We start from the raw sequence: 11,132 nt of genomic DNA on the forward strand, positions 1-11,132 counted from the left end.
CTAGATAGATGGCTAGATAGATGGAAAGATAGACGGATGGATAGACGGATGGATAGATAGATGGCTAGATAGATGGATGGATAGATAGATAGATGGATGGATAGATGGATGGATAGATAGATAGACAGATGGATAGATGGAAAGATAGATAGATAGATAGATGGATAGATGGATGGATGGATGGATGGATGGATGGATAGATAGATGGATAGTTTTTTTGGATCACAAAAAAGTGAGGCTGTGGAGACAGAGCAGTAGTATCAGCTTCAGAGCTAGAAAGTCTTGCGAAATCTTTGTCTCATTGACTGCGAACAATAAATGCCAAAAATGTAATACGGTATGCAATAACGTGGATTCCCAGCACATGTGGATGTGTGGTGACTGCAGTCCCTGGCTCTGGGTGTGCGCGAGCGATGTCGCCTGTGCTCGGCTGCTGTGGTCTGCCTCTGCCGCGGCTGCGCTGAAGTGTTCGCGGAGCGGCAGCTGAGAGAGAGTGACACAGCGGCGCGACCGGGTAAGACAACACGTCTCTCTCATCCTACTCCTACTCTGAACCTCTCTCTGGCGCTACGACTGCTCGAGTATGTTAACTGTCCGTCGATTTTTATTGTCCTCCAGTGGGTGAGAGCGCGAGACAGTGAGAGAGAGAGAGACACATCACATCACAGTAGATTCAGCTGTCTTAACTGTGGCTTGTGTACTGCAAACACATATTCATCACTGTGTCTGTCACACGACTCTGTTGCCCTTTCGGGCTTGAACTGATGGTAAAACTAATGACATTATTTACTGTCTTTACATTTATTTTGAAAGATGAAGCTCGTGATTATGGTAAGGGGCGTTACATTTCCGATGAGTACTTGCGGTGTTCGGCCAATCACAATGCACTGGGTCAGCTGGCCAATCAGAGCAGACTGCGCTTGTCGGAAGGAGGGGCTTTGTAGAAAACTAAGCGTTTGAGAGAGGCGGGGCATAGAGGACCTACAATAATGTACAGTATTTGAAAAATAATGTGTTTTTTGAACATTAAAGCATGTCAACATATTCTGTTACACCAAATACACAAAATAATGATCTTTAAAAAAGCATCATATGACCCCTTTAAAGGCCAATAACAATATCTTAAAGAGCAAGTCGGTGATGTAAAGCTGATCTGTGAGATATTACAGTAAAATTCAATTCAAAGATAGTAAATCACGGGCAATATTGCTGCAATTTATTTGACAAAATATTTTGAACTTCTGTTTAAAAAAAAAAAAAAAAAAGGCAAGCTTGAAATGCAAGAGTTCTATAAATGTCATGGGCTTTTTTTTATGACCCATTAGGATTTATAGAAATTGTATGAAGGATTATAGAAATGTATAAATAGACGATTTACATTTTCCTTTAGGGTTTTTGACAAGGAGTTGCTTCAAAACACAGCCTTAATGACGAAAATAGCACAAATGAGAGCTTGGTTTTCACACCTCATTTTTATTTTAATTCTAACAAATAAGTTCTTGTTAAAAATTAACCATAATTAAAAATAATTATATATCCTATCGGCCAAAATGAGTTGAAAATTATCGGCATATCGGCAAAAATCCAATATCCTGCGTCCCTAATTGTGTTATTTCTGGGTAGATAGGTAGTAGTGCTTTGCATTGCAATTTAACTGTAAATATGAAAACATCATGTAAAAATATTCCTGTTTTCACTGTACACTCAGTATGTTCCTCCAAATTCACAGACAGAATGCCAGAAGGAGACAGTGCCGGTGAATCCATCCATGGGAGACCATCAGCGATCGGAAACTTCTTTAAACGGCTCGGGCAGGTCAGGCTCTTGGAAATGACTGTTCGAGTGATTTTGAGTTTTCGGATAATGAGAACTGTTTCTCTTTGAAATGCAGATTTATCAGTCATGGTTGGACAAGTCAACACCGTTCTCAGTAGTCCGATGGGCGGCCACTCTTATCCTAACGGCCATATATATGCTCAGAGTATATATACTACAGGTAAAAACACCATGCTTTAGAAATAATACTCTCGCAGCTGTTTAGGAGTGTTTGCATCTGTTTTATCCGATTCATTTGTGCTTTGACAATATGGGTACTATCATGCAGTTGTAGACTGATTACAAAAGGTGAATCAAATGTAACGAAAACCTTCTGTCTTTTATTAGGGGTGGTACATAGTCACATATGCTCTTGGGATCTACCACCTAAACCTCTTCATTGCTTTCCTCTCACCAAAAGTGGATCCCTCATTGCTGGATGATCCAGGTAGGACTGGGATTTAAAATGATCTAAGCCGTTTATGTTTTCAGCCAAAAACGGGAAACTTTTTATGCATTTTGCCTGTTCGTTTACATGACAACGGCATTTTGGGGAATGAAAACGCATATTTTTGAAAACGGGTTTCAAAGTGCAAGTTTTTGAAAACGGCACCGTTATAGTTTCTGTGTAAACACCCAAAACGTGAATCTTGAAAACGGTGACGTCATGCGCGTGCGTAGTGCGTGTTAGGTATGTAGACATGCGCAGTACGTGTCGATTTTAAAGGCAAGCGCGAACAAACATACACAACAATGGCGGAGTATATAGTACTGTTGTTGCTGTTTAAGGGTGCTTTCACACTAGCACTTTTGGTGTGCACCCGGGTTCGATTGACGTCAGAGTTCGGTTCGTTTGGATGATGTGAACGCTGTCTTCCGAACTCGGGTGCGCACCCGTGAACCGTACCAGAGTCCGCTTAAAAAGGGTGGTACAGTTCAAGTGAACTACGGTACGGTTCGCTGCTGATGTGAACGCAATCGTACCAAATCACAGAAGTGAACCGCTATTAATGACGTATTATTTGATACAAATGTGTGTTTGTGTGTGTTTCACTCACTTTCCTGACGCACTGCAAACAGATAGCTGTATATCTCATTTCTGTTTGCCTTTAGCGTTCTTTAGAGCATTTGCAGTACATTCATAAGACAGACGTAAGTGCCGTTATTTACCGGAGCTTTGTATATAAAAGGAACGGTTCAAAAACGTAAATATATAAAAGTGCAGTGAGCAATGTTATGCATTTGCCGCCTTATCCTGCACCATCGTTACTAAGCAACGGGGTAAACCGCTGCTGGCTTGATGACGCAAACGAACCGCGGTTCGGACCCAAATAAAATAATATGAACGCAGTCCAGCGGGGGCAGGCGGAGGGGCGAGCAATCAAACTCGGGTTCAGGCCAGGAAAGCGAACCAAGTGTGAAAGCACCCTAAGAGTTTGCCAACGCTTCTTCAGCAAAGTGTGGATTTACTTCACCAATATTACAACCAACAGCGGAGACGCATCCTATACACACGGTAACAGGTACTGTTTACTAACAAGGTGACAGCGCCAACTACTACCAAGTACTTACTATTCGCGTTTACACATATCCGCAAAAACGGCCAAAAACGCTGTATTACGTAGCGTTTTTGGACGTTTTCGCGGATATTTGTAAACGCAAATAATTTTGAAAACGTTGTCGTGTATCCATGAAACTTTTTTAAAAAAACAAGGGAAAACTTTTCTGTTTTTGACTGCATCGTAGTCGTGTAAACGTAGCCTTACTGTCATCACTTGCATCGTTGAGTTTTAAAAAAAATTTTTTATTGTTTCCTAATTGTTGTCCCTTCACTAGATGAGGGTCCAGAACTACCCACAAAACAGAATGAGGAGTTCCGGCCGTTCATCAGGAGGTTGCCAGAATTCAAATTCTGGTGAGTTGGCACATTATGGATTGTGAAGGTATCATTCACCCAGAAATGAAAATTCTGCCATCATTTACTCACTTTCGAGTTGTTCCAAACCTGTATGAGTTTCTTTCTTCGGCTGAACACAAGAGGATGTGAGTAGCCGAACAATTGCTAGTAGCCATTGGAAAAAAATACTATGGAAGTCAATGGCTACCAGCAACAGTTTGGTTGCCAACATTCTTAAAATATCTTTGTGTTTGTAAGAAGAAAGGGTTGCACTTTATTTTAAGGTGTCCTTGTTACAGTGTAATTATACATTTAAGTGCTGAGTAATATTAATTAACTACATGTACTTACTGTATGGTTTGGGTTACTTGCATGTAATTATGCATAATTAATTGTTATTATGATAGTAAGTACATGTAACGTGTAACAAGGACACCTTAAAATAAAGAAATTCATACAGGTGGGGAAGAACATGAGGGTAAGTAAACAATGACAAAATTAAATTTTTACGTAAACTGTCCCTTTAAGATTTCATGAAATAGCTTGATGAGTTCAAGTGAACTACGGTACGGTTCGCTGCTGATGTGAACGCAATCGTACCAAATCACAGAAGTGAACCGCTATTAATGACGTATTATTTGATACAAATGTGTGTTTGTGTGTGTTTCACTCACTTTCCTGACGCACTGCAAACAGATAGCTGTATATCTCATTTCTGTTTGCCTTTAGCGTTCTTTAGAGCATTTGCAGTACATTCATAAGACAGACGTAAGTGCCGTTATTTACCGGAGCTTTGTATATAAAAGGAACGGTTCAAAAACGTAAATATATAAAAGTGCAGTGAGCAATGTTATGCATTTGCCGCCTTATCCTGCACCATCGTTACTAAGCAACGGGGTAAACCGCTGCTGGCTTGATGACGCAAACGAACCGCGGTTCGGACCCAAATAAAATAATATGAACGCAGTCCAGCGGGGGCAGGCGGAGGGGCGAGCAATCAAACTCGGGTTCAGGCCAGGAAAGCGAACCAAGTGTGAAAGCACCCTAAGAGTTTGCCAACGCTTCTTCAGCAAAGTGTGGATTTACTTCACCAATATTACAACCAACAGCGGAGACGCATCCTATACACACGGTAACAGGTACTGTTTACTAACAAGGTGACAGCGCCAACTACTACCAAGTACTTACTATTCGCGTTTACACATATCCGCAAAAACGGCCAAAAACGCTGTATTACGTAGCGTTTTTGGACGTTTTCGCGGATATTTGTAAACGCAAATAATTTTGAAAACGTTGTCGTGTATCCATGAAACTTTTTTAAAAAAACAAGGGAAAACTTTTCTGTTTTTGACTGCATCGTAGTCGTGTAAACGTAGCCTTACTGTCATCACTTGCATCGTTGAGTTTTAAAAAAAATTTTTTATTGTTTCCTAATTGTTGTCCCTTCACTAGATGAGGGTCCAGAACTACCCACAAAACAGAATGAGGAGTTCCGGCCGTTCATCAGGAGGTTGCCAGAATTCAAATTCTGGTGAGTTGGCACATTATGGATTGTGAAGGTATCATTCACCCAGAAATGAAAATTCTGCCATCATTTACTCACTTTCGAGTTGTTCCAAACCTGTATGAGTTTCTTTCTTCGGCTGAACACAAGAGGATGTGAGTAGCCGAACAATTGCTAGTAGCCATTGGAAAAAAATACTATGGAAGTCAATGGCTACCAGCAACAGTTTGGTTGCCAACATTCTTAAAATATCTTTGTGTTTGTAAGAAGAAAGGGTTGCACTTTATTTTAAGGTGTCCTTGTTACAGTGTAATTATACATTTAAGTGCTGAGTAATATTAATTAACTACATGTACTTACTGTATGGTTTGGGTTACTTGCATGTAATTATGCATAATTAATTGTTATTATGATAGTAAGTACATGTAACGTGTAACAAGGACACCTTAAAATAAAGAAATTCATACAGGTGGGGAAGAACATGAGGGTAAGTAAACAATGACAAAATTAAATTTTTACGTAAACTGTCCCTTTAAGATTTCATGAAATAGCTTGATGAGTTTTCTTTAGGGCCTGTTTACACCTGGTCAATTTATGCGTTTTCTCTAATCGCATAGCTATCTGATTTGTTAAAACGGTTTCATTTACACTTGGCCACATAAATGTGTCTCCACAAAACGGATATAAATCTGATCTCCGATTCCGTGCTTTATGCAATTTTAAAGGGTTAGTTCACCCAAAAATGAAAATTCTGTCATTAATTACTCACCCTCATGTCGTTCCAAACCCGTAAGACCTCCGTTCATCTTCGGAACACAAATTAAGATATTTCTGATGAATTCTGAGAGCTCTCTGACCCTCCCATAGACAGCAAGGTAACTACCACGATCAAGGTCCAGAAACATAGCAAGAAGATCGGTAAAATAGTCCATGTGACATCAGGAGTTCAACCGTAATTATACAAAGCTACGAGAATACTTTTTGTACGCAAAGAAAACAAAAATAACGACTTTATTCAACAATTCGTCTCCTCCGCGTCACCCTGGTGCCATTTTGGAGAGTATCCACTGAACGCAAACAGCGTATGCTATTCTGTGTCAGCTGTGCCACATGGAAACGTCTTCTACCTTGTTTACGCTTTGATTTGAATGAAAACAACGTATCCGTGTGCAGTGTTTCCCACAGGATTTTGTGAGACTGTGGTGGGTGGTCCTCGATCCCTTTAGGGGGAAACATAAACAGACAGACTGGATGAGAACGCGAATTCACTCTCTGACAGCAGGTGGTGGTTATGGATCAGCAATGATAAGAGGGGAAAATGCCATCGAAACTTTTGTGAAGTCAGTTCCCTTCAGAAATACATTCATATAAACCCCAACCCCAATATTTATATTTTTCAGTGAGCTTGCTGTACCTGTACAGTATTTTCTCTGTGCACGTCTGTTCATTTTAGGCCACGCTTGCAAGAGATAAACCCTTGAGCTTTTATTTTGGCGGAAAACTCCAGCTTCTGTGAAAACAGGTTTACAAACATTACTAATTTAATGAAATACTGTAAACATTTGCCCATTAAAATGTAGAAAATTATGCATAACTGGTGGCCGTTGCGTTCCCAAACGCTCTAAACTCACAGCACATTCAATAACGGAGTTCACTGCATTCACTGTGAACGGAGCCGCAGAAAACACCGGATCACGAGCCGATCGCGTGCGCTGCGCATTGTGCGCGCTTCACTTTGAAAAAAGCAGCGCGGGCCGCCACAGTCTAGTTAATGAATGCGAAACACTGCGCGTGTCGCAGCTGACACAGAATAGCATACGCTGTTTACATCCAGCTGATATTCTCCAAAATGGCGCTACGGTGAGGAGGAGACGAATTGTTGAATAAAGTCGTTGTCTTTGCGTACAAAAAGTATTCTCGTAGCTTTGTATAATTACGGTTGAACTCCTGATGTCACATGGACTATTTTACCGATCTCCTTGCTACGTTTCTGGACCTTGATCGTGGTAGTTACCTTGCTGTCTATGGGAGGGTCAGAGAGCTCTCAGAATTCATCAGAAATATCTTAATTTGTGTTCCGAAGATGAACGGAGGTCTTACGGGTTTGGAACGACATGAGGGTGAGTAATTAATGACAGAAAAAATTCATTTTTGGGTGAACTAACCCTTTAACGTAGTTCATGTCAACGAAAGCAACAGATATGCGCTGCATTTTATTCATCTTCAGCTAATTTCAAGATAAAGTTAGATAAGTTAGTCTTACATGTTGAGCGTCTTTCAACTTTCAGTTTCGTTTGCGGCAGTTTGTGCAGGGATTCTTAGTGCAGGCAAAATAAAAGTCCCACACTAATCAGCCAAACAGAGGAACTTATCAGCAAATCCAATAATAAATCATCCATCGTAGCTATCATTACTTTTTTTGATGTTCACATTACATGTATGTGTTGCATATTCCTTCCGAGTGCGTTGATTAATGTGTGTGTTGATGTTTCAGGCATTCAGCGACGAAAGGCATCATCATCGCTATGATTTGCACATTCTTCGAAGCCTTCAACGTGCCAGTGTTCTGGCCCATCCTCGTAATGTATTTCATCATGCTGTTCTGCATCACCATGAAACGGCAGATCAAGGTTCGGCAGTGGAAGCTTTTCTTTCGAGATCTTTTTAGTTCACAAAGCTGAGTTATCTAAAAATAGAGTTCCATTTGCACTGAAAGTGAAGTTCTTTGACGCTGTTTGTGTTTCCTCTGCAGCACATGATCAAGTATAGATACCTGCCCTTCACACACGGGAAGAGAACTTACAGAGGCAAGGAAGACACAGCGAAAACCTTTGCTAGTTAAAATTCCCCTTCCTGAAATTAAAGTTATTGATGAAGAATGGTGCGTAAAGGGGGTTGAGGTTTTTTTCTTTTTCTCTTTTGCTCTCTTTCTTTTTCTGAGTAAGGAAAAGCCAAGTTTGTTTTGATCGACATGGAAACTGTAATGCTGCCTTTAAGCGTTCGGGGTTTGGGCCTTTGAGAAATGCTGTTGAGAGCTTCTACACTGACACATTTTAATATATTTGGACAAATAAGTATGAGATTTGACTCATTTTATTATTATTTTTTTTTTGCTCAGTGGTCCCGATTCTTCTTCGGACCTAGAGGATTTGATAAACTATCTTCTCCAGTATAGATTTTAAAATGGTAGTTCACTTAGAGATGCTATATTTTTTTATAATTTACTCACCTTCATGTAATTTTGGACCAGTGTGGCTTTTTTTCAAAAGACGATATTTAGCAGAATGTCCATGCTGCTCCGTTCCATACCTTTAATGTTATGGAAAATAGCAGCATGAATATAATCTCTTTTTATGTTTCACTAGTGGTAAAAGTCATATTGGTTTGGAACTAAATGAAGGTGAGAAGTTAATTTTGGGTGAACTATTGCATGATTATTTACAAACGTGCGAATATCATATAAAATAGTGGGGAGAGTTGTCATTTGTATAATTAATATTGATGGGAAACGAGCCACATTTGATCATTTTATGACCCCCGTGATAAGAGAGACCGTTTAATATTCATACCGTGGTACCTTTGGTGTCCTCCTCAGTTAATATCATTAGATTCAGTATGCAGAAGAACGTAAGACAGTGATAGGGGAGACGTTATTGATCATGTAGGGGGGACTTAGTGGAGTTCCATCTTGCCACATGTTAATATTAGCCTATTATGAACATTTGTAATTCTCTTAATGTGCTGTAGCTTTGTATTTAATTTTTGTATATAGTTGTCCACCTTAATCACATCCATTCGTGTTGTTTGTAAGTCATTCTTCAGTAGTGAACCATTTAAACCCCCTCACCTTGTACATCAGGTTTTTTAAAGCAAAGTGTGCATTCCATTAAAATAGTATGTTGCAAAATGATTGGCTGTATGTTTTTATCATTTAAGCATTCCCAGTAACTTTCTCTCTTTTTTTTTCTTTTACAGAGGAAACATAGAGTGCTTTAACTAATACAAATGGATGGAGGGGGTTGAAGGTTGTTGTTCTTTTGGGTTTTTCTTAATTTTTTTTTTTTTTGGTGCTGGGCCATAACAACTAGTATAGATTTTTTTTTAAAGCAAATGGAAAGAACTTCAATAACTTCAATAAGCACTGGAGATGAGATCCGTTTTCCTATTAAAGTGCTTTTTTTCCCTTTTTTTTTTTTTTGGAGGGGTTATATATATATATATATATAAAATATTTTTTTGTTTTGCATGCTGGTTTTTTTTTTTTTTTTTTTTTTTTTTACGGCCTTTTTTAGTTTACAGCACCTGGTATTCCCAGGCAGTCTCCCATCCAAGTACTAACCAGGACCTACCCTGCTTAGCTACCGAGATCATACGAGATCGGGTGCAGACAGGGTGGTATGGTCGTAAGCTGGGACTGCCCCAAAGGGTGGGCTATTTAAAGATCAGCCACTCTATTGGCCAGTGTATTAGATAAGTAGTGATGAAAACGTTAAAGCTTACAGAACCTGGTATTCTCAGGCAGTCTCCCATCCAAGTACTAACCAGGCCCGACCATGCTTAGTGAAGAAAATGCTAAAGCTTACAGCACCTGGTATTCCCAGGCAGTCTCCCTTCCATTTTTTGGACAACGGCATTTTTACTGTATTAAATTAAACGTCATCAAAACAAATTAATAGGTTCTTGATTCCTGATTAAAGACATTGCATGTTTGAGGTTTTCTTGTGCTGCTGGTTAAGAGAAAATAAGATGATTTTAATAACTAAGTGTAATTTTTATAATTTTTTTTTATCAATTTAATGAATGAGTGAATTGAGTTATCGATACTATTTGTTAACAATGTCCTTGTTACACATTACACGTATAGCAATAACAGTAAATTATGCATAATTGCATGCAACTACCCCTAAACCAAACCCTAACCCTATAATAAATACATAATTTTACTCCGATTACACTGTAACAAGGAGACCTTAAAATAAAGTGTAACCATAATTCTTTAATATACAGAATACTATGTTTGGGTGAGTCAGAAGCTAAGATAAGGTTAAAAGTAATGGTGCATATAAATATTAATTTGTAATGCACAGAGAATAATTATAAACATTTATAGTACCGAGATAAACACCATCTTACGACCTTACACCTACAGTACAGAGGCTCCAAAAAGACACTTCCACATACAAGTCATTGCATTAGATAACAAAACATCAAACCAGCTGGCATCTGCAAACCTGTGAATAACATGTTTAATTCAATGTGTTATTTGTTTCTTCAATTTCTGAGTGAAAACTCTTCCTAGACCAGTTTAGTTTTATAGTCTTGAAGAGAAAGACATTTTCCTGTAGGGGGCAGCAATGTCACAGCCATCGTGTCGTTCTGGCAAATGCATGTATGATTTTAATAACTAAGTGTAATTTTTATAATTTTTTTTTATCAATTTAATGAATGAGTGAATTGAGTTATCGATAAGCAAGTACTTTTAATTGCATTATATGCATTTAGCAGACGCTTTTATCCAAAGTGACTTACAAATGAGGACAATAAAAGCAGTCAAAACTAACAAAAGAGCAACGATATATACGTGCAAATGACAAGTCTCGGTTAGCCTAACACAGTACACGTATGAAGGTGTGTATATATATATATATATTATACACACACACACACACAAAGAAAAACAAGTAGATAGAATAGAAAAAAATAGAAAGCTAGTGTAGAATAAAGTAGAATTAAGCATTTCATCATAATGTTGCGGCGCACTGTGAAGCCCCCTAGCGGCTGCCACCGTAAACGCACGTCTACGTCTCTCCCAGAGAGAGAGAGAGAGGGAGAGAGAGAGAGAGAGGGAGAGAGAGAGAGAGAGGGAGGGAGAGAGAGGGAGAGAGAGAGAGAGAGGGGGGGAGAGAGGGAGAGAGA

General features: G+C 39.1%; 1 protein-coding gene across 6 annotated transcripts in view; it reads left to right on the forward strand.

Annotated features, from left to right (window-relative positions):
• The window catches only part of LOC107602473 (protein RER1), an 11,975-nt gene extending 2,560 nt beyond the window's left edge, over window positions 1-9,415 (forward strand). Inside the window, exons 2-8 of one of the 6 annotated variants that reach the window (XM_016294992.1) lie at window positions 1,730-1,815; window positions 1,892-1,996; window positions 2,164-2,263; window positions 3,652-3,730; window positions 7,711-7,846; window positions 7,969-8,097; window positions 9,192-9,415. In XM_016294992.1, the coding sequence (XP_016150478.1) occupies window positions 1,735-1,815; window positions 1,892-1,996; window positions 2,164-2,263; window positions 3,652-3,730; window positions 7,711-7,846; window positions 7,969-8,058 (591 nt within the window). In that variant the 5' untranslated portion in view covers window positions 1,730-1,734 and the 3' untranslated portion in view covers window positions 8,059-8,097; window positions 9,192-9,415. Of the gene's footprint in view, window positions 1-409; window positions 582-1,729; window positions 1,816-1,891; window positions 1,997-2,163; window positions 2,264-3,651; window positions 3,731-7,710; window positions 7,847-7,968; window positions 9,156-9,191 lie in introns of those variants that run through there. The other 5 variants (XM_016294993.1, XM_016294991.1, XM_016294990.1 and 2 more) reach the window with 5 other exon arrangements.
• Window positions 9,416-11,132: the final 1,717 nt, after the last annotated feature.

The sequence above is a fragment of the Sinocyclocheilus grahami genome, unplaced genomic scaffold (assembly GCF_001515645.1).
Source record: "Sinocyclocheilus grahami isolate Dianchi unplaced genomic scaffold, SAMN03320097.WGS_v1.1 scaffold327.1, whole genome shotgun sequence".
Lineage (NCBI taxonomy): Eukaryota > Metazoa > Chordata > Actinopteri > Cypriniformes > Cyprinidae > Sinocyclocheilus > Sinocyclocheilus grahami.